This window comes from Mangifera indica, chromosome 1 (assembly GCF_011075055.1).
Source record: "Mangifera indica cultivar Alphonso chromosome 1, CATAS_Mindica_2.1, whole genome shotgun sequence".
Classification (NCBI taxonomy): domain Eukaryota; kingdom Viridiplantae; phylum Streptophyta; class Magnoliopsida; order Sapindales; family Anacardiaceae; genus Mangifera; species Mangifera indica.
The window spans coordinates 5,011,787-5,034,808 of record NC_058137.1 but is presented as its reverse complement, the minus strand read 5'-3'; the positions used below and the strand labels follow the sequence as shown (position 1 = coordinate 5,034,808).

General features: G+C 33.4%; 3 protein-coding genes across 6 annotated transcripts; all 3 read left to right on the top strand.

Moving 5' to 3' along the window:
- Window positions 1–2,490: 2,490 nt before the first annotated feature.
- On the top strand, window positions 2,491–4,011 carry LOC123195587 (UDP-glycosyltransferase 84B1-like). Its single transcript, XM_044609383.1, has one exon. It carries the CDS (start codon window positions 2,494–2,496, stop codon window positions 3,907–3,909), a length of 1,416 nt encoding a protein of 471 aa, XP_044465318.1. The 5' UTR covers window positions 2,491–2,493; the 3' UTR covers window positions 3,910–4,011.
- A 5,008-nt stretch (window positions 4,012–9,019) lies between these two features.
- On the top strand, window positions 9,020–10,000 carry LOC123213042. Its single transcript, XM_044632375.1, has 3 exons — window positions 9,020–9,381; window positions 9,461–9,559; window positions 9,644–10,000. Exons 1-3 carry the CDS (start codon window positions 9,142–9,144, stop codon window positions 9,791–9,793), a joined length of 489 nt encoding a protein of 162 aa, XP_044488310.1. The 5' UTR covers window positions 9,020–9,141; the 3' UTR covers window positions 9,794–10,000.
- An 840-nt stretch (window positions 10,001–10,840) lies between these two features.
- On the top strand, window positions 10,841–19,491 carry LOC123224386 (WD40 repeat-containing protein HOS15-like). 4 transcript variants are annotated; one of them, XM_044648029.1, is made up of 14 exons: window positions 10,846–11,142; window positions 12,140–12,280; window positions 12,394–12,741; window positions 13,781–13,875; window positions 14,013–14,059; window positions 15,159–15,309; window positions 15,592–15,655; window positions 16,617–16,775; window positions 16,869–16,990; window positions 17,143–17,217; window positions 17,457–17,510; window positions 17,609–17,682; window positions 18,281–18,355; window positions 18,805–19,491. In XM_044648029.1, exons 1-14 carry the CDS (start codon window positions 11,082–11,084, stop codon window positions 19,022–19,024), a joined length of 1,686 nt encoding a protein of 561 aa, XP_044503964.1. In that variant the 5' UTR covers window positions 10,846–11,081; the 3' UTR covers window positions 19,025–19,491. The 4 variants fall into 4 exon arrangements, with proteins under 4 accessions (XP_044503980.1, XP_044503964.1, XP_044503972.1 ...); XM_044648037.1 differs by having other exon boundaries at window positions 10,848–11,142; window positions 12,140–12,285; window positions 12,402–12,741; XM_044648045.1 differs by lacking the exon at window positions 18,281–18,355 and having other exon boundaries at window positions 10,841–11,142.
- The last annotated feature ends 3,531 nt before the right edge of the window (window positions 19,492–23,022 follow it).

Below are 23,022 nucleotides of genomic sequence, written 5' to 3'. Positions count from 1 at the left end.
AAACCTTCAAAATTTATATCATTTTCCCCTCTTAGTTTAGAAAACTAATATTTTTCACTCTATAATTAAATTTTGAATAATTCAATTTTTTCTTCTCTTTCTAGTTTTATCTCCAGTGGCTTAAGGAATTTGATCAATGATAAAAAAAATAAGCAATGGTTTTCTCCAATGAAAGATGACCCTTTGTCATTGTGTCTTTCAAATGACGAAGGATGATACTTCATAATTGTGGGTGACCGCCCTTCATCATCAGATCTAGAAGATAGGTGGAAAGCGTCAATTATCGATTAGAATAGTGATAGCCGAAAAAAGAAAACAAACCTTAAGAGTGAAATCTAAACTTTTCAAATTTTGAGAATAGGGTGAAGTGTTAGTTTTTAAAACTTTAAAGAAAAATGATGTAAATTTTAAAATTTTAAGGTTTAGCAATAAAATTACGATTTTACCTTTTACCTTTAAATGAAAATTTTGATGATAGTTAGTCTATAAATTTATGTTTAGGTTTTTTATTTATTGTAAATATGATTTTAAAATTAAATTAAAATGAAGATAAAAAATAGTTTTTTAACATTGAAAAAATAATGGGTCTAACCTAAGCTTGACTCTTTGCCCTTAGCCCTTATATAATGTCCGATCTCAGGTTGAGTCCAAGTCTTGTAATTGAAGATAAGGATTAAGGTGGTCGACTAAGCCTTGGGGCCCGAGTTGGTAGTTTGGGCCTAGGGGGCCCAAACAAGTTGACCGGGCCTTGGGGGCGGCTAGGTTCATTCCAAGCCCCCCACATTTGTTGTTGACGACGATAATAATGATAAATATTAGCAAATATGTCAAATACATGATATGAGCTTGTTTGCAGTCTTGTTCTCAAACATTTGTGCAGTGTCCAACTACCTATCACCATGCAGACTTGTATAGAAAATTTTCCAAACTTGGGTAAACATTAATATTATTTTAATTTAATAAGTCCCAACATATGTATAATCGAACAAATTATGGTTTGTAGGTAGGGATGGCAATGGGGAGGGGCGGGGAGGGGATCTCGATCCCCGTTCCGTCCCCGTAGGAGATATCAATCCCCGTCCCCGACCCGTCCCTGCTACAGGGATGAAAATGATTCTCCGTCCCCTCTCCGAAAAGAAAAATCTCCTTCCCATCCCCTCCTCGTCCCTGCGGGGAAAAATCTCCTACCCGTACCTGCAAAAAAAATATATTTTTTTTACCTTGTAAATACAATATAAATATATTAAATAACAAAATTAAGCAAAATTAAAATTAATGTACTATTTCAAATATCATAAATATAATATATTAACTCTTTTAATATGCACAACAAAAACCTAAATAAATTTGAAAAACATAAATAATTTAAAACTATAAAAATATATTAGTATTTTAAATAAATATATTAATATAAAGGGGCGGGGATAGGGGTGGGGAGGGGAAGGGTTGGGGCGGGGAGAGGACACATGTATCTCTATCCCTGGCTCGTTCTTGATTGCAGAGATTTTTTTCATCTCCGTCCCCGTCCCCTTTCCCGTTTCTATCAGGGAATCCTCTTCCCGTTAGGGTCGGGGAGGGTCGAAACCCCTAAAATCGAGCCCAAATTGCCATTCTTATTTGTAGGTATACCGTAATAAATTTTATTGAATATCTTATACACTTCAAAAATATAAACAATAAAACTATGTGTATCCATTTTGGGTACACAAATATGTACATATTTATATGTATCATCATGTGATTAGATGATTTTGAATTAAGAATAAAACAATAACCAATCACATGATGACACATATAAGTGTGTATATATTTGTGTACCCAAAGTGGGTACATATAGTATTGCTCAAATATAAATTGGGTTATGATAATTTAAGTGTGAGTTATTGAGTTTATTGGGCTTTGATGAGACAGTCTAATAATCTATTATAAAATAGGCTATATCCCATTTCCAGTACACCTTACAATCATTTATTCATGAAAATATGTTATTTTCGGAACATACAGAGAAGGAAGACCAATTTCACCGTATCAATCATTTTTTTTATTTAGAATTGATTCGACATAAACTATGATGCATCAAGTTATCTTAATCTTGAAAATTTTTAGTTATTGTATTTTATAACCTATGTCTATGAATTACAAAATCATGCTTAGATTCAGTTGACTGGTTGCATGAATGTCTATGTTAGAATTAGTGTGATTAATCCTACAAACTTAACATAAGTTATCCAGCTATGTCACCAGCCAAACAAAGGTAAGATATTAATTTCTTTCCATGGAAGATATTAATTTCTTTCCATATTATCAGAATTGGTGCAGGTTTCTTTCCATAGAAGAGAAGTAAAGTTTAATTTTCCACTTATTTCTTATACAATTTATTGCAACAATCATATATGGCAATTGTGATTTGCCAATTATATATACATCACTTCCAGTGTCTCACCCAATAACTCTGTGAGTTCTTTAAGATTTCCTCCAAACGGTGGCGAGCAAATGGATGGTGAAGAAGAAGTTCATGTTCTGCTGGTGACACTTCCAAAGCAAGGGCATATTAACCCAATGCTCAGGCTCGCAAAACGCCTCGTATCAAAGGGCCTTCATGCAGTTCTTGCCACCACTGAAAATGAGCGTCACCGCTTGCTCCACTTCAAAGCCTCCGTCACTCAACAAACCAATCCCCCTAAAACCCCCACAATCAGCCTTGAGTTTTTCTCCGATGGACTTAGCGATGAATTCGATCGCGAAAAGTATCTCGAGTCTTCCATTGAATCCTTACAAACTATAGGGTCGAAGAATCTTTCAAATTTAATTACCAAACTCAAAACCAAATGCAATAAAATTTCCTGTATAATTACCAACCCTTTTATGCCATGGGTGCCCGGACTTGCAGAAGAACATGGCATCCCTTGTGCAGTTCTCTGGATACAAGCTTCTGCAGTCTACTTCATTTACTCGAATTACTTTAAGCATCCGTATCTATTTCCATCGTTAGATAATCCAAACGACGCCGTGGAGTTGCCTGGTATGCCAATGCTACTAGTAAAGGAACTTCCTTCCTTTATCCTTCCTTCTAGCCATATATGTCTCACAAAATTGGTTTCAGATTTCGTTCAAATGTTAGATAAGGTGAAATGGATTCTGGGGAATTCATTCAACGAGCTAGAGAAGGAAATAGTTGGGTCAATGGGTTCACTACAGCAGATTATTCCTATCGGTCCGTTAGTGCCGCCATTTCTGCTAGGAGAAAAAGAAATCATAGCCGCTAGCATGGATTTGTGCAGGCCTGAAGATTATTGCATAGAATGGCTCGACAAGAAGCCACCTTCATCGGTTATTTACATATCATTTGGCAGTCTAATTGTAATGACTCAGAATCAAATCGACAGCATAGCAACGGCGTTAAGAAAAAGCTGTCGACAATTTCTCTGGGTTGTTAAACCTCCGGAGAAAGGTTGTTCGAAGAGAAGTGGTGAATTTCCACCTGGGTTCCTTGAAGACACAAAGGAAAGAGGATTGGTGGTAAAATGGTGTCCTCAAGAGAAAGTATTGATGCACCAGGCCGTGGCTTGCTTCATGACCCACTGTGGGTGGAATTCAACCCTAGAGACCATCGCAACTGGGGTGCCCGTCATTGCTTATCCACACTGGACAGATCAATCCATTGATGCAAAACTTTTGGTTGATATTCTGAAGATTGGTGTGGGGATGAAAAATGAAGAAGATGGAACTCTTAGCGTAGATGAAGTGGAAAAGTGTATCATGGAGATGACTGATAAAAACACGGCAACAGAAATGAAGAAGAGGGCAATTTTTTTTAAGGAGGCTGCAAAGAAAGCCGTAGCGAATGGTGGTTCTTCAGATCGGAATCTGGATACTTTTATCAATGAAATACAAGGAAAATCATTCTAGGCTTTGACGTAAAATCATGAGCATCACTGAATTTGCCTCTTGTAATCAGCAGCCAATCACATAAATCATTCGATATATATATATTTTCTTGTCCTGTCCCTAAACTTTCCCGTATTAAATATTGTTAATCATAAATGTCATTCTTAAGAAGTATAATCTCATTTTTCTTCGCATTATACAAATTTTGTTCATTATTCCATAATAATTTGTACTGTCACTATATTTAATGTCCATGTGGTGGTATTGTAGTTTCTTCGCAATGTTTTCATTTCTCTTTATTTGGATGATAAGATTTCTTTCCAGTATGATCTAATAGATTAGAAAATAATCGATTGAGAATTATATATATGGTTGTGTTTTGTATGTATACGTTGGATTTAAATTTATTCGTATTCAATGTATAAAAAATGATAAACAATTTTTTCCCTCTAAATTAAGCTATAATAAGAATTAAGTTATTACTTACTAGCTAAAAAAAATGCACCCACCAAAATTTGTCATTACTCTTGTTGAATTCAAAACTATTGAAATTTGATAAACTGAAGCCTATAGCAAAACATTGTCATTCATATTGTCATCGTATACATCAATTAACTCTAAACCGTTATCATTATCATTGTCATTTGTCCAAGTTGTTTAAGGTTGTTGTGGGAATCATTGTCAAAGATTTAAGTATTCAATGTGATCAAAGATTTCACCACTAATTGATTGACGATTTGTCCTCGTTCAAAAGACTAGAGAGTGTGTTGGTATAGGAGTTGGCGAGAATGATGGGAAAAAAATAAAATTCTAAAAGAAAAATAATCATCTTTTAAATTTTAGGTAGAAAAAATTATTAGATTTTTAAATATAACAGAAAATATGATAAATTTTTAATTTTTTAAATATTTTTAGATAAATAATTTTTTTACTTTTAACTCTAATAATTAATTTTAATAAAATAATAGATATTTAAGTTTGTTGAAGTTTTTGGATATGAAAGAAAATTTTGTCAAACCTTGGGTGGGGCTAAGACTTCTGGCAAACTTTTATTCAAAAGTTTATATGTCGAGGTCAAAGTTTAAAGGTAGCACAGGGGGCATCCTTCATTGACCATCGAAAGCACTTCACAGGATGTCAATTCTTTGATGCACTATTGCAATAAAAGCTCATGAGGTGGTTTCTGGAATTTTCTTTTTCAAATTGAACATTGACGAAAGTTCACCTGAGGTCACGTGCTGTTGTTACTTTACCAATTTATGTGCATATTTGGAACCATGAAAGGAACAACGCCGTCCTGGATCTCGCAAAAAAGATTTTCTCTGACCAAAAAAATCAAGATTTCCCATTGACCTAATCCTGAAGGCGGTGTTAATCTTCTTGATGTTTGGCCATTGAGCATCATTCACATTGAAACTGGAATGAAGAGTTGCCAAATGACACGGAAGTGATTTCCATCGTGTGAAATCATTAAGCATGATCAGGAATTTTGCAAGCCATGTACCCCTCCACCTCCTCTTTTCATGATCTTCTAGATGGGGAGGGGAGGCCATATTTAATTCACTGGATGTGCAATTCTATGTCTTTGCAAGAAACTTCTTCTGAAACTCAGATTTTCTTATAGTTTTTCAACTTGTTACTTTTATTTCCTTTTCACTAAAGACAGACATTCATGGCCGTCCTAGCCCTTTTCCATTTAAATTATTTACAGAACCAAAACTTGGGTGGTCGGTACATGTAAATCCAGATTGTCGTTCAGAGAAAAATTAGTTTCCAGAAAAAATCCGCAGACAAAAAAATAATTTTATACATATCTATTTTGAATACACAAATAGTATACATTCTAAATATCTTATCATTCTCTTCGGTCTTTGCTTACCATTGAAAATGATATCAAGAATAACAAAGTTGCTGTAATTTGCATTACTTACCCACCTCCCATTTCTTTTCTGGTATCAATTTGATTACCCAATTAGTTTCCAGGGATCTTCTGTGTTTCCGAAATCGCTAACAAGATTCTAAAGTCAAAATTCTGAAAAGCACAAATGTGAACCAGAAGTCATAAAATATAAACTCAGCATCTCATCACAGGCCAACAGATTTCAGTCAAATAATACCCTAATTTAATGTCCCCACTTTCATGAGCCCTTCACCGTCCTTTTCTCCTTTTCCACCAAAACCGCTCCCTTATACAAAGCCTCAGTACCTTATGCATTGGAGATGCTAGTCGCTTAACCATTCTTTTCTCGTCCACTCTTTGCGTAGAGAATCTTTCAGAAAAGGTTCATTGAAATTAGTTAAACTGGAGGAAAGACACAACACTTCAACTTGGTCAAAAATGAGACACCTCCTCTGTTCATTTGTAGTGATGTTGATGATGCTGGTGGTTTCTCAGTCAATTTCTGTTGATTGTAGAGCTCTTCCAGGGCCACCAAGCGTTCAAATAGGAAGCCCTGAAGCTGTTACAGAAGTTTCTTCATCTTCAAATTTTGTCAAGGACTCAGGTGGCCGGATTCAGGGAGATGCCTATACGTTGTCGTCTGGACCCAGCAGCAAAGGCTCCGGCCACTAGTCATCATCTCTCACTGGATTGTTTGTGTGTAGCTGCTGAATTTATGTTCCGGGTAATTGTGTTGTCTATGTAGCGGCTGTAAATTATGTTAGGCCAAGTTTACGGGCAGAGAAAATTCATTCCCCATTGTCTATTATTCAGAATATGTATTAGATTTACAGTTCCATGTGAACTTAATTGTCAAAAAATTTAAGTTAATGTAAGAATTATTTATAAATATTTCTAATATTATCTAATGTTTATATATTCTCTTAATTTTGAGAAATAATTTAGTATTGGCTGTCTTGATTATTTATAATTTTTTATATCAATTTTATTCTGAATGTCATTTAATTTAATACATTTTTTATTTAATCATTAACATTTTAACTAATTTAATCGGTAAAAATAATATTTATGAATACAAATCTTATTTTCTTGATAAAATTACAAAGTTTATTTATTTTTAATAAATTTTCAATTGTGAAATTAAAAAAAAAAAGACTTAAGTTAACTAACAAAAACATTTTAACCCAACACCCTCTCTTTCACCCTTTTAATTTTATCTTAACTCCAATTTTATAAAATTGTGAAAGGAACCACCAACATCCCAAATCTTAATCTCCAACACCTTCTGCGTCATCCAAAGTTCCTAGCACCACCACCGCTGCATACGACACAACACCGTATCAATTCTTCTTTCTCAAAACCAAGTCCATAAATCAACATACAAATACCTATCTTCAACTCAGGACTCAAATAAATCAATCTTATTTAATTAATGAAGTATAGAATTGTTTAAAGTTATCTGATAATTGAATCAAATTGATTTTCAAATTAAAAATCAAATTATAAAAAATCAGAAATCAGTTCGAATTCTAATTGAAGAAAAATATAAAAACCAAAATTTTGATTTGGTTATCAATTTATCTATTTTTTAAAATCAGTTTATAAAAATAAATAAAAAACTAAATTACTGAATGTATTTTTAAAAAATTTGAAAATTAATAAAATAAAATAATCTTTCAAACGTTTAAAATCGATTAATTAAAATTTTAATTTGGTTAATTAATCTTTTTTTGTTTAATTCAAAATTGGTTTAATTTTAATTTATAATTTTTTTAAATAAAAAATTTAATTTGATTTAAAAATTAATAAACTGATTCATTTAATTGGTTTTAAATACCTTTTTTCAAAATATTTGAATAAAATATAAGCGAAGGTTAAGGATAGTTTTCTACTCAAATTTTGATAAGAAGAAAAAAATTTACATTATAAGTCGAAAGATTTATTTATCCACATCCCACACATGATTTATTTTTATTAATAAAATTATCCTTTGATTTCATTATTAATTATTAATTTATTATTTCTAATAAAATTACAAAACAATCTAAAATATTTAAAAAATAAGAATAATATTATTAATATATATTTTATATATATATATATGATATTTTATTATATAAGTAAGTATTATTTTATTTTTAATTTAAAATTATTTAATTATATAATAATATATTAATTATATATTTAAATTATATATAAAAAGTATTTGTATATAGTTTTATTAAATAAAAAATTAAAAAAAGACTAATTTTCAATTCATCTTTACTTTTTGTTAAGATTAAGAGAATATTTTAAACTGATTTAAATTATATTTATAATTACAATTATATTATTCTTATTATTATCATTATTATTTGTTTCCGGTGGCAGGCGGCTCTGCCTATACCAAACCAGATTGTCCATCCCTCAGCGCCGTCGAACGGAGTAATTGATTTCTTTTCGTGGCGCCCTCACCCACAACATCGAACCAACCAGTGCTTAGATAGATCTTCCTATTCCGTCAAACAGAGATGCACGGTCTCACCGCACTTTCGTTTCCCTTCTCCACCACAAATCCTAAAAACTATCATCTCCTGAACGCTCACTGACGTCAAACTCACAGATACCATCAACTTCCGTCGACTGCCCGACTGCATCGTCTACCGATGACTCATAGTGCTCATCGTCCTCGCTAGATCTTCGCCGGCCAAAGTCGCAGCCGTTTTGGTTACAATTCATCAATCCAACTACTACTTTAAATGTTGGCATATTTGGCAAAAGAAAATGGTTGACTAAAATCATCACCCAGGCCAGATTTTTTTTTTTCTAATCTTTCGAACGAAGAATGGATGAGAGATGGAGGAAGAGAGTTATTTACTAGGATGTGGAGAGAAATTAGGGACCTCATGAGTTATAACAAACTGCTGGTCGCTTGATGATATCAAAGAGCTGTCAAACTCGAAAGAGTGTTAAGTTTCTTATGATGGCAGCTCCTCTAGAAGTTGAGCGAGGAGGAAGATGGCAAGGAGAACTGCAGAAGGCAGTCGGATAGATGACCAGTCAAAGACTCAGTGCCAAGTTTCCATTCATGACCAGTAAAAAGACCGTTCACAGTAGTATTCTAGAAGTTGGACCAAAAAAATCTAATGACACTTCTGCACAAGCCCAGCCCAACCTAGCCCACAGTAGTTTTCTAGCTTTTCCAAGCTCGCCTCAAAAACGATTTATAAAGTCAACCCGTTTCACAGTTTTCGCTACCGCCCATAGTTTCCATTTCTTTTTAGCTGCTTTTTGTGCACTATATATATAGTGGAAATGAGTGCGGTATCAATCGGATAAAAACTAAACAGAACAAGAAGCCAAACATCAAGAAGATGGGACACCAGAAGGTGGCAAAACCTAGCCGAAGCGACGAGGTCTTAGATGCAGACCAACAGCTGAAAATCTCCAATCAGATCAGGGCTCAGTTTGATTCCTTGGCCCCGAAACGACCCACCAAACCTAGCAGAAGCGAACCCGATTCAACAACGGACAACCCTTCTGCACCCGTGTCCACTATTCACCAAAACATCCCGGAGTTTGACAAACTTCGATCTCTTCAGTCTCAATCTTATGTCGGTAACCTCTTCCTTTTTCAGCTCTGTGTTTTGAGGGATCCTGCAATTGTTCAAACAGCGTTATTTATATTTGCAGGGTATGTATCCAGTAGAGGGAGCCTGTACGGTGACAGATGAATTTGTGGAGACACACTACTACAAAGAGTTGATTTCTATTGACAAGCAGCACCACACGGTACGGTTTTTCACTCTATAGCTAGCCTATTCTGTGAGATTTTTGAGTGATATGGGCCGTTATATTGGGTTTGTGATTTAACAGACGGGAAGTGGATTTATCAGAGTGATGAAGGAAGGAGCTGAGGAAAATGGATTTAATCTTGAATTAGGAAATGGACTGTCACACGGGAATGGAAATGGAGCAGCATTCAAGAGCAACCCTGCAAAAAATGACTGGATTCCCAGTGTCTAGTTATTCAGGCCTTCCGCCGTCGTGTCTGCCGTGCTGAATCGGAGCGAGAGTTATTAGATCTGCCGACAGTCACAGCTGACTGAAAAATGCGTTACATGTGTAGAACTTGGAGCTTCTTGTATCATTATGAATTAATAAATAATTGCATCGGTATTATGGGATAAGGATTGTTGACGTAATAAAGCTTTTGTATGTTTAATTGTGTAATATTATTTGAAATTAAATATTGAGATATAAAAAAAAAATCCCTTGATTTAAAATAACACTCAAGATATGGTTTGTAAAGAAAGATTTTGATTTAGCTATTGAACAGTCTATTATCTAACATTGTAGTTTCTATTTTACATGAAAAATCATTTAAAGTATATTTCTAGGTGCCCCCACGGTTTTGTAGGAAGACCATGACTTTATAAATATAATCTCATTATAAAATAATAAAAAATAATATTATATATATTTATCTTAAATATTTATATTTATTATAATATAATTAAATATCATTTTATTTTTAGTGGTTGAATTATGTATTATATTATGTATCAAAATTTTAACTTTTTATATTCTTATGATACGATTTTTAAAAAATAAATTAATAAAATAATTAAAAAATCTAATTGAGATATTATTATTTTTAAAAATATCATAAATATTTTTAAAATTTTAAAATATTTCATATACATTATTATTATTATTATATCATTTTTTTTGTTAAAAGTATATTGATCTTTATCTATAATATGTATCATCTTGTAAAATATATATTATATCGTATAATATATTCATTATATTATATTAATTTAATATATTTTATAATATATATAATAAAATATTAATAATTATAATTTTATCTTTAATTTAAATTATTTAATTATATAATAATATATATAATTATATATTTATTTATATATTCAAAATAAATATAAATATTTTTATTAAATCTAATAACCACTCAGAGCTAGGCCAACGCAGACTCTAATATGACGTGGGCGGCCACTTTATCGACAACTAGTCCCAATTCCCAACGGCAATCTCCATTAGGCTAATGGTGAAGCCCAATCAAAAGTAATAAGTTGATTAACCAACAATTATCAAAATATGAAAAAGACACTCTCGTCTCTCGCTTCTGAACGACACTCTCTGAGCCTATCCGCACCTGCACCGTAACAAAACGCCCACGCTTCCAGCTGCGGCATCCTATAGATTCTCTCCATGTTCTTGGTGCCCGACTGGGCCGCACGATTGTTCAATTTCCTACCACAGCCATCGATCCGACAATTTTTTTGCAACAATGTCCTCCATCACTTCAACTTTATTGAATTACCTCGTCTTTCGCTACTTACAGGAATCAGGTTATTTTTTCGCTGTAAATTTATTTTATGTTACTTTTGGAACTTTTCTCCTAGAGATACCTGTTCGTGTTTAATTTAGAAATTCTAGGGTTTGTATCGTGTGCCGTCGTGGATAGTAGTAAAGGAGGCTATTGAGCTGCTTTTCTTGGGCCCTATTACTATTATACTTATATTAGGGCTTGATTGGGTGGAAAAGATTTTATCTTGGGACCCATTTTCCCAATGCTGCCCTCTTTATGGAGTAATGAACATGTGCATCTGTGAAACTATCGTTCTGTTTTGCTTCTCGTTTTTTATGTGTGACTGTATTATGTGCCTAGTCCTTGTCAACCATATTCTAGTTTTATATTTTTTTTTTTCATTTTTTTGTTACAAAGAGTTGTGGTTGTATTCTTGTTTAGTGCGCATATGTACATATGAAGACAAGTTTAGCTTACTAGTTGCGCTCTCAACAAAGTCAAGATTGGGGGAAGAATTTCCTTTGAGGATTCTTCAAAATAGCTGGCTCGTTTTAGCATGTAAAAACCTTAGTTCACCATGGTTGTAATGTAACTCTTCTTTTCATTACTTTATTTGCGTGGCTGGAATTGATGGGACAATTAGGTCAATCAATTACAAAGATGAAGTTTTGTCTCCTTTATACTGTACCAAACATATGATGAAAATTCTGTCTGACTAGCATACTTACCATCTTGTGATTATTACAAAAGTCTAAACTTTTTTTTTTTTAAAATTGTAAAACAACATTTTGGCTGATGGTTTTATTTCTAGAAATAATGAGCGGTTACTAGTAGTGGAATGATGGCTGTTAAATGTCATTACAAAGTGTCCTATGCATCAAGAAAATTGATAGATCATTGGCCAATTTTTATTAGTTGAGATTCCTCAGAGAAATGCATTGAGCAATACTCTGTATCTTTTTGAGCTTTAAATTTGCAGTATCTTAGAAAATGATAATCAAGGATGTTCTGATGCATTGTGAATCTCACTCACGCAGGATTTACGCACGCAGCTTTTACTTTAGGGTATGAGGCAGGTATTAACAAATGCACTATTGATGGAAATTTGGTTCCACCTGGTGCACTTGTTTCATTCGTGCAAAAGGGACTTCAGTACTTGGAGATGGAGGCAAACTTGAGTAATGTTAGCATGCTTGATTCCTTTTCCTGTGCTCATCTCTATGCTTATGTTTCTTTAAGTGTTTTGCTTTGGAATGTGATAGAATTTGTTGTGATCAACGTATGTTTTAAGCTTGCCAGAGTGATGTTGACATGGATGAGGATATTTCATTCTTACAACCACTCGATCTCATCACGAAAAATGTCTGTGAATTACGGCAAATGGTGAAGGAGAAAAAGAAGAATGTGCCAGGGAATAAAGATAAAGAGAAAGATGTTGATAGGGAGCATGAAGGAGAACGTTCACGTGCAAAAGAGAAGGAAAAACATGATAAGGATAAGGAACGTGAAAGGGAGAAAGAAAAAATAGATAAGGGTAAGGAACGAGAGAAGCTGCATGAGGATCACACTGGTCAAGAAATGCCTACTAATCAAGAATACAAGGTTAATGAGAAACCTGGGGAAAATGGAGTTCCTAAAGGTGATTATTATTTTATATAAAAATTTTTAGTTGTTTGCTTATGATTACGTTGTATTAAACAGTTTTTTTATTGTTAAAAAATTCTCTCTACCTTTTCTTTTTCTTTTTTCTAACCAATTGGTTTTACTTCACTTTGCAAAAATTATGAGTGAGACTGCTATGGATGACTAACATCACTGGTACCTGATAGTGTGGTTGCTGATTAGCAAATGAAAGATCAGCAATTAAAATTAGCTTTTTTGAATAAACTTATTTTTATTCAAAACCTATAAAATTAGAGTTTTTTAAGATTTTCAGGTGATTGTATTGAGATGTTGTAACTGAACATAGTAAAAAACTACTTTGGTCTGGTTTCTAGGGCACTTCTGTTTTTGGTGCAATGAATAACTCAAAATGAATCTTTTGAACTAAAAATACTTTTAGGACAATGAGAAGGGGCAAAGAAAATCTTGTGTTAATTGGAAAGAATTGCTGTTAAAAACCTCATAATGGAATTACAAGCTCCTCTTGACTTGATTTTCACAGTGTCTTGGAAATCTTAAATGTTGTGAGTGCTATCTACTTATTTAAACAGAGATGCACCATTTGAAGAAAGATTTCTTGTTCCTATTCAGTTACTTTTATCTTTTCTCTTGTATAATGTTATCTGGGGCTAGATGGGGCAATACTTGATTTTTTGAAGGCATTATTTCGAGAATTTCTTTAGAATCAATATTCCTAAATAATTTTCTACCACAGTTTTATCTATTGTGATTATTGTTATTATTAATTTTTTTCTCCTGTCAAACTACATAGCTAACAGACTATAGTCATTTTCTCACATTGAAAGAGGTTGGAGGCCATCAGTGTTGTATGATTTGCAGTGCGGAGTAGAAATTGGCTGGATGTTCTTAGAAAATGAGACATGCTTTAGGAAATTAATTAATGCAGTCAAGAATTGTCTTTTAGATTTTTTGATCATGTTGATATTTTAAACCTGGCTTCTTTTTACTGTTATTTGCAACACGAATTATGAAATATTGCTGGATCTGTTAAATAGGGTCTGAACCAATGGATATTTCAACAACGTCAGCATGCCAGTCCTGTGAAATTCCTCATTCTGATGTGACAATTTTGGAAGGACATACCTCTGAGGTTTGATTTTTTCTCAATCATCCTTCATGTATGTATATTAACCATTTGTGGTGTACTGGTGTTCTTTGTTCATTTTATTATCCCCTCTTAAGTTTGATGCCTTGGTTGATAATGTATCTGTTTGTACACTCTTCCAGGTTTGTGCTTGTGCATGGAGTCCAACAGGTTCACTTCTTGCATCTGGGTGGGTATATTCTTTCTTGTTACCATTTTTATTTAGTGTCCAATTTTTTATTGTTTTTTATTGAGACATGTTGTAATGTACTATGCATGTAAGCTTTATGTGCTATTCAGTAAATATATACTGTGTTCTGTCAGAGGACAATTAATTTTAGAATACCCAGTTATGAAGGATGAGCTTTTTCATCGATGAAGTTCTCCTGGGAGATTATTTTGAATTGAGAAGAGCTCTAATTGATGGAGTAGCAAAGAGATAGAATAATGGAATTAGAGAACACAGGTAGAATATAGGGAGAGAAAATTAGAAGAAAGGCAGAAATTTAGAATCAGATTTTGACAGAGCTTAGGAAACAATACTTTGTCACTTATTCATCCTCAACCAGTCTCTCGTATAAGGCTCCTTTATAGGCTTAGATACAAACCTTAATGAAAATAAACTTCTAACTTAAATAAAATATGGAAATAAGATTTAAAATTACTTGGAAAAAATTAACCCTAAACTATTGTAGACAAGGACCATATGACCCATGCATCCATTCACTAATAGTCAGATATTGATATGGAAAACATATAACAAATAATATACTTAGTGGGAGGACTCAATTGAAAATCTTGTCTACTTGGAATCAATAGGGTAAGCTCTGTGTTACTGTTGGATGGATGATAATGAGGAACTGATTTTGTATGGATTTAGAGTTAGTAAGTCAAGTCACGAAAAGTTAAATTTCAGCAGGTGCTAATTGGAGCTATTGGAAAATATGAGCAGATATTACTTCAACACAATGCTATAAGTTCCTTTAGTATGAGTAAGTTTTCAGCCAATTGTTTTATTTTCATCTAAATATTGGTGTTAGTAAGATTATGTTGGAAATGGTTGATGACTGACAGACTTAGGCCTTGGAAAAGTACTTATTGCTAGATTTGAAACAGTTAACTTTCACAAAGGATCATTATGCCTGTTTATATGGTATAGTCAGCCCTAACTATTTTGGAAAATTTATACACTATGCTTGGTAATGCTGAGCAACTACCTTAGCAAGTTTGTATTGTTTTATTTTTGTTGTATGATGCCTACATTTCTGTTACTTTGCCCTGCTTTACAGTTCTGGAGATTCGACAGCTCGTTTATGGACGATTGCTGATGGGACCTGTAGGTCGAGTGCACAGAATGGTCCTTTAAATGTTTTAGTGCTGAAGCATGTAAAAGGAAGAAATAATGAGAAGAGCAAAGATGTCACAACACTTGATTGGAATGTGGGTTCTGTATTTTTTTTGCTTAACTAACAAGTACTTTATTACTTTCTTTTTACTATTTATCTTGAATCCTGGTGCTATACTTTTTGGTGGTTTTTGGTCATAAAATGAATCATTTGGATAGATTTTGTCATTTGATTTTCATTTATTATTCTTTAAGATGGGAAAGGTTGTTTTTTGAGCTGCTAACTACATGGAGCCTTATATAGTACCATTCTCTATTCTTTGTAACTGAAAATTTTTCAACTTTTATATTTATTTTCTTTGCCTGGCTGAATGCAGGGCGAGGGGACATTACTTGCTACTGGTTCATATGATGGCCAAGCAAGAATTTGGAATACAAATGGTACAAATGTTTTTCCAATCTATATGTCTTCTTTCACCCCTGACTTCCATGCACGCTCAAAATACACACACACATATATACACACATTCGGGCCAACTTTTTCTGTGCAGAGGTTTAAATAGGTTCTTGGAAGTGACAAATACAGTGATGGAAAAATTATCCTTTTAGAAGGGCAGATTAACTTCCTGCAGAAGTTGGACCATCCATTCAAATTTTATGTTCAGGATAATTACACCATCATTCAAACTAACATAATTTTGCTTCCAAGTGTAATTACACATTATATTTAATATTTTTTTTATTATTATGATATTTCAATGGGTTTTATTAGTGATTGTGGTTTTAGCAAATAATCAAATTCACCATTAATGTGAGAAGGGATTGTGGACTCAGTTATGAGGCTCTATTTGGTTGGAGAGAACTAGTAAGAGGGTGGGTGAAGATAGGACGGAAAGGAAGGGTGGGCAGAGTTATTTGTTTGGTATAACAGAAAGGGGTGATATTTTTCCTTACTAACATTATTTCCTTTCAAATTGTATCTGAAAGGAAGTTGAAAATGATATGATGCACAATGCAATGACTAAAAGCATCCTCTTCCCTTAACTTTTCCTGCCTTCCTACCTAACATTCCATTTTTAATAATATTACACATGTCAAAAGTCATCCCAAATTTCCAATCACAATTGATGTGTAATTCTATGTGTTGATGTGATGTAAATAAACGGGTAATTTGGTGAATGGTTGGTAATGCCAAATAGGATGATTCATCATTTGGGATTGGAATTTTGGGATGTGTAGTGTTACTTTTCCATGTCTTTCATTCCTCAAAGGTGTTACTTCCAGTGCAAAGAATAAAAAATATGTATCCTTTGAATTTACAATTCCACAGTCAACTCTGATCTTGTGTTTTATCATTCCTCTACTGCATTTTCAAGTTTCTGCTGCATTTCTTATGGTCCAGGTGAGCTGAAGGCAACTTTGAGTAAACATAAAGGACCCATATTTTCTCTAAAATGGAACAAGAAGGGTGATTATCTTCTCACTGGAAGCTGTGATAAAACTGCAATTGTTTGGGATGTAAAGGCAGAGGAATGGAAACAACAATTTGAATTCCATGCAGGTGCACATAGCACTAAAAGTAGAGAATTCAGGATGTTTCTGTGCATCAAACTCATTGTTGTCAGTTCTAAGCATTCATATTTTTGACATTTAGGTCCTACACTTGATGTTGACTGGCGCAACAATGTTTCATTTGCTACAAGCTCCACAGACAACATGATATATGTGTGTAAAATTGGCGAAACTCGCCCCATAAAAATTTTTGCTGGGCATCAGGTTTGATTTTGTTGTCTATCCCACATCATTCCATCCTAAATTGTGATATTTATGCCGAAGTGTTTAACCTTTGTGGGCCAAATACACAAATCAGGTAACTAAGTTATATGAAGCTTTATGAGGCTAATCTTTTGAGTTTGGTTCAATTTTAGGGGGAGGTCAATTGTGTCAAATGGGATCCAACAGGCTCATTGTTGGCCTCATGCTCTGATGATGTCTCTGCTAAGGTTAGTACTCTACCTTTCTCATTAGCTAGCGGTTTGCCTTCACTTAGATGTTGTTCTCACTTCCCTTTCACTTGTATTAGTTTCTTGGCTTTCATTTAAAAGAGTTATTTACATGTTATATTGTGGCTTTTTCTCTAATTAACGATTCCTGTTTCTCAAAATTTTGTTGTTTTCTTCTTAGCAATGTAAATTCTATTCTTAATATATGGGGTTGAGAACCCTATTATGTCATAATGCAGATATGGAATATGAAGCAGGACAAGTATGTTCATGATTTGAGAGAGCATGCCAAGGTACCATTTTACATCTTTTGTGTGTGCACATGCTTATGCACATCCATGCATGTTTTTATTGTATCATTGTTAAAATATTTTGGATGATTGTGTTGCAGGAGATATATACCATCAGATGGAGTCCTACCGGACCAGGGACAAACAATCCTAATGATCAATTGGTTCTTGCAAGGTAAATATGCTATTGTGATAGCATGGAGCTAAGCCTATTGGCCGTTACTTGTATCTAGCAAGTTTGGTTCAGTAAACACAAATCATAGTCCTAGATTTTCATGGAGCTAAGCCTATTGACTGTTGATTGTATTTATTTGCTCTATGTTCTTGTGTTAAAAATATAATAAAAGTGCATATGTTTCTTATGTTTTTGCTTCTGTCAATTGTAGTTGAGTTGTGCATGTATGTAAAGGTCATCACATATCATAATCGTCAATCTTTCTCCCAAATATTTTATGCTGATTTTTTTGCCTTGAGTTACTCTGCTGACCTTTGATTGATGAAGTCCTTCTCTATGGAATGCTGTTTCATTCTATCATTGGATGAAGCAAGGATTTTTAATTTCAAGATTTTAACAATATTAAACACACAAGTATTTGTGACATAAAGTATGCATATGTACACATTATATAAATCAGTGTAATAGTATATAAAGTGTTCACACATAAATGCACACACACGTATAGATATGTGAATTCTGATTAGACTTCTATCCTCTTTTTTGGACTCTTTTCTGTTCACTGCTTCTTACATTCTCTGGTTTTACTTAAATGCAGTGCATCATTTGACTCTACAGTAAAGCTCTGGGATGTAGAATTAGGGAAACTTCTCTACAGTTTGAATGGACACAGGTGCTTGTACTCATTAATGAACTCTATGTAAAAATGACGTATATAAGAATTACCTCTCAATAATGTTTACGGTTAATAGGTGCTTTTGGCAAATAAAAATAATGGTTGAATGTGACAAACTTTTCTGTGCCATAAATTAGTTATATTTTGTTGGACATTTTTTCAAGCTATTACCTTCAAGTGTTTCTCTCTAGCTTTTTTTCGTGTTTCATTGACCAATATTGGCAAGGTGGATAACAGTGCTTATCTGGTTGGTTTCTTGTGTTGTAATTGTTGGTTAACCTTATATTTGTTTCATACATAGTTTAATCCAACTTATGATTTATGATAGATGTGGCATCACTTGAGAGTTTAAGATACTGTTTGATGGGTTTGTTTGGAAATTTGAAAAAGTAAATGTATGATGATTTCCATTATTTCTGACAACTGCGATGGTATATAATTATCAGGGATCCTGTGTACTCAGTTGCATTTAGTCCAAATGGGGAGTATTTGGCTAGTGGATCTCTCGATAAATCATTGCACATCTGGTCCTTGAAGGAAGGAAAGATTGTAAAGACATTCAGTGGCCATGGGGGTATATTTGAAGTTTGTTGGAACAAGGAAGGTGACAAGATTGCTGCTTGTTTTGCCAACAATACAGTCTGTGTTTTGGACTTCAGAATGTGAAGACTTCGGAAGCTCCTTGCAATATCAGAATTCAATAACTCAAATACCCGCCAAGCTTGTGGGAAACATGGGAAGCCTAACAATTCTGTCCTCAAGATTCAGCCTTAGAGAAGTTTAATCGCAGAGGGGATGGTAAAACCTGTAATCTATTATTTGATTAGGTGTTACATTTTCTCAGTAGATTAGATGTAGACATTAGTTATTGATTCTAATTCTAAGTGACAGTTCTTACTTAATTGCTGTGAGACATCTGCCATGTAGGATTTGAATTGATCGCAAATCCTGTACAGAATTGTATTGAGGCCATAAATCATGATTTCAAAGAATGCTTTATTTATTCATTTAGTGTGGTATAGTGGTAGGTAGGTAATGTTTTTTGGTAGGCAGCTTAGCTAGTTTAATCATATGGACTTGTAACCATCAATACACCGTTATATAAAGATCATGCTTCAAAGTTGTCCTGCTTATGCAATGTTTTATTGCTTCTGAGGTAATGTCCTAGCGATTTGGCTTCAAGATTTAGGTTATTGATGAATCTATTTGGAAATGATTAGACTGATGAAGGCATATGGCGTGAATGGAAAGCTAGCTGTATAAAATGAACTTCTTGCTCACGAGATCGAGAGTTGTTGGAGATGTATTCATGTGGAAGTATAGAAATTTAAAGGGCTGGAGGGGTGACGTTTTCTAATTTAATTATTTAACCTTTATTTTAAGGCCAAACGACTATTTCCCACCCAAGGTTTGATGTTTTCTCAAGTTTCCATCCTTTAACTACGGAAACATCAAACACCTACCTATGACCGGTTAGATTTAACAAAACTCTAACAGTAGTAAATTTAATCTAATTTTCCCCCATAAAAGTTTAAAAACTAATATTTTTTTCCTAAGCTAAGTTTGAAAAGATCGCATTTCCTCCCCTAGGGTTTATTTTCAAACCCTTTCACTTTCTCCGGCGCCATCACCGGTCGTCTTCCCCTCCCGATGGTTTCTCTTCCACCGACGGCCCTCCTCAACTCTTGCACTACGCATCTGACGCAGAGAGAAGTCGTCTGGGAAGAGAAATCGTCTTCCCAGACGATGAAGATGAGATCGATCGATCTCGTCTTCGTCGTTTGGAAAGATGATCGTCTTCCCAAATGAAGACGACTCGTCTTCCCAGAGGACGACATGTCATCTCGTATCTCGTCTTCGTCGTCTGGGAAGACGATCGTCTTCCCAGATGAAGATGACTCGTTTTCCCAGAGGACGATAAGTCGTCTCGTCTTCGTCTAGGAAGACAATCGTCTTCCCAAACGATGACAACTGGGAAGATGAAGTTCTTCGTCTTCCACGGTTTCTTCGACTTCGATCGGGCGTCCAAATGGGAGGAAAGAGATCGCCAGAAGGAGAGGATGCTTCGAGAGGGAGAGGTCGTCGGCAATGGAGCCGGAGATGTCGTCGGAGATTTCAAAACGAAACCCTAGGGTGAAACTGTGATTTTTTAAAACTTAGGCTAGGGAAAAATTTTAGTTTTTAAAGTTTAGGGGGACAAAATTAGATTCTATTTTAGTTTATTTTTAATATTATAACGAAAATGACGATATTACCTTTACCACAGTTAGAGTTTTGTTAAATCTAACCGGTCATGGGTGGGTGTTTAGTATTTCTATAGTTAAAGGATGAAAACTTGAGAAAACATCAAACTTTGGGTGGGAAATAGTCGTTTGGCCTTATTTTAATTAATAGTTACAATTAATGGAGTGTTAATTATAGTTATCAGTTTTTTGTGGTATATAATATATATATCTTAAGGTATAATATAGATAAAAATATATATATAATAAAATACATTGAATTAATACGATATAATGGATATTTTATTATATAATATATATTATTAATATAAATAGATATATTTTTTAAAAAATGATAATATAAGAAAAGTGTATATGAAAATTTTTAAATTTTTAAAAATATTTATAATCTTTTTAAAAATAATGATATGTTAATTAGTTTTTTATTATTTTAATAATATTTTATTATTTAAAAATTGTATTATATAATATAATATTTTACATATAATATAAAAAATTAAGATTTCAATATAGTTTATATAATATACTATTCGATTATTATGATATCAATATTTAATATAAAAATTGAGTAAAAAAGAGTTTATTTATAAAATCAATTAAAAAAATAATAAAATCAGTTTTTCTTTTTTTCCAAATATTGGTTCATAAATAAATAATATTGGAATGGAATACCTATGGAATACAATGTTAAGGGAAAAAAACTATTTTTCACCTAACTTTTAGCCCAATCTCAAACCTATACTTATAAAAGATGAAAAACCCAAGCTCCACCTAGACATATCAATTGGGCCGGATCGAATGGAGACTTGCATGAAGCATAAAAAAAAACACAACACAAGAAAACCCGACGTAATACTGTAACATGTCGAGTTAGGCTCATGGGCTTATTGGGTTAGGTCTTGGGCTTTAATATTAAGCTCATAGGTTAGCCCAACCCGACCTAATACTATTTAAAAATAAAATGTTTTTTTATTTTTGTTGGCAGAAGCAAGGCTTCTGCCTTGTGTATTCTTCTGCCACAAGGTAGAAGCCTTGCTTCCCTCTGCCACAGAGGGGCGAAAGCCATGGCCTTCATTTTTTTTTTTAAATTTGTAATTAATTAATTAATTTTTTTGTATAAACCCATTCAATTTTTCTTCATTCTCACTTTCATTTATAAATTTCTCAATCTCAATTATTTCATTATATTTTCAATCTTATTGTCTCTCATCAATTCTCTTTCAGAAAATATCTGAATTCACAAATAATAATTTTTTGTGTTTATAATTTTATCTTTATTTTAATTTTATCATTACAAAATATTACAAATAGATCAAGTATCAAATGAATTCAATCCATTTGAATATTATCATAGTATATATTTATTTATGTTTTATAATTTATACAGTATATAAATTTATTTATTTATACTATGTTACAATTTATAATATTTTTCATTATGTAACTACGGTATTTCTCCGTCATAAGTGAGAGATTATAAATAAAATATTCTGAGTACTATCATCGGTTTTAATAATTGAAAAATAATTTGTATTTAAAATTTTTAAATAATTTTTTTAAATAATGATTAAATAGGTTGGGCCGACCCATTTAAAGTCTACCCGACCAAGAGTCATTTTTATATGTGTCGGGCCTTAGGCTTTTATTTATTAATGGGTCAGCCCGACCCCAAAAGCCTATTACTGTTTGGGCTTGGGGCCTGGCCTGACCCATCGATACCTCTACTCTCATCCATAACTGAATTTCTGTTAATTTTTTCTATTAAAAAGAGAGGTAAAATAGTCATTTTAATGTTTATAGTAAAAGTTATAAACATTATTACTTTTCGCTCTCCCAAGGTTTTAGAAATTAATATTTTACCTTTACCTAAAGTTTTTAAACTTTGAAAAGTAATATTTTCACCCCAAAACTTAGGGTTTTCATATTTTTTAAAACTCAGCCGCCCTCCATAACTTTCAAAAATAGCAATTTCACCCCACTCTTCAACTTCATCTTTCGACGTCATCTCCGACCTCCTCCTTCTCCTGGTGAGACGACGGTGATGCGATGAAGAAATCTCCATCTTCTCGTCGCATTGTCGTGTGATGAAAAGATCTCTCTTCGTCGCACAACCTAGATGACTCTTTCTTCGTTGCTTGTCATATAGTCTAGACGAGACGACGAAACATTGTCCTTCGTCTGTTCTTCTAGATTTGAACGACGCTTCATCATCTAGATCTAGGCAATGAAAGTTCATTCTTCATCATCCTTTGTAGCCAGAGAAGGGAGATTGATGGAAAACGTCAGCCATCAGTGGGGGTCGAAGAAGGAAGCAAACCTTAGGAATAAAATCTAAATTTTTCAAACTTGGAGGATGGGTTGAAGTGTTAGTTTTTAAAACTTGAAGGGGGGAAATGATAAAATTTTAAAGTTTTAAATTAT

Excerpts from the sequence above, each read along its gene's own strand:
- LOC123195587 (XM_044609383.1), top strand. The coding sequence starts at position 2,494 with ATGGATGGTGAAGAAGAAGTTCATGTTCTGCTGGTGACACTTCCAAAG.
- LOC123213042 (XM_044632375.1), top strand. The coding sequence starts at position 9,142 with ATGGGACACCAGAAGGTGGCAAAACCTAGCCGAAGCGACGAGGTCTTA. Across the intron at positions 9,382-9,460 it reads CTCTTCAGTCTCAATCTTAT|GGTATGTATCCAGTAGAGGG; the intron begins GTCGGTAACCTC and ends TTATATTTGCAG. Across the intron at positions 9,560-9,643 it reads TTGACAAGCAGCACCACACG|ACGGGAAGTGGATTTATCAG; the intron begins GTACGGTTTTTC and ends GTGATTTAACAG.
- LOC123224386 (XM_044648029.1), top strand. The coding sequence starts at position 11,082 with ATGTCCTCCATCACTTCAACTTTATTGAATTACCTCGTCTTTCGCTAC. Across the intron at positions 12,281-12,393 it reads GGAGATGGAGGCAAACTTGA|CTTGCCAGAGTGATGTTGAC; the intron begins GTAATGTTAGCA and ends GTATGTTTTAAG. Across the intron at positions 17,511-17,608 it reads ATTTGAGAGAGCATGCCAAG|GAGATATATACCATCAGATG; the intron begins GTACCATTTTAC and ends ATTGTGTTGCAG.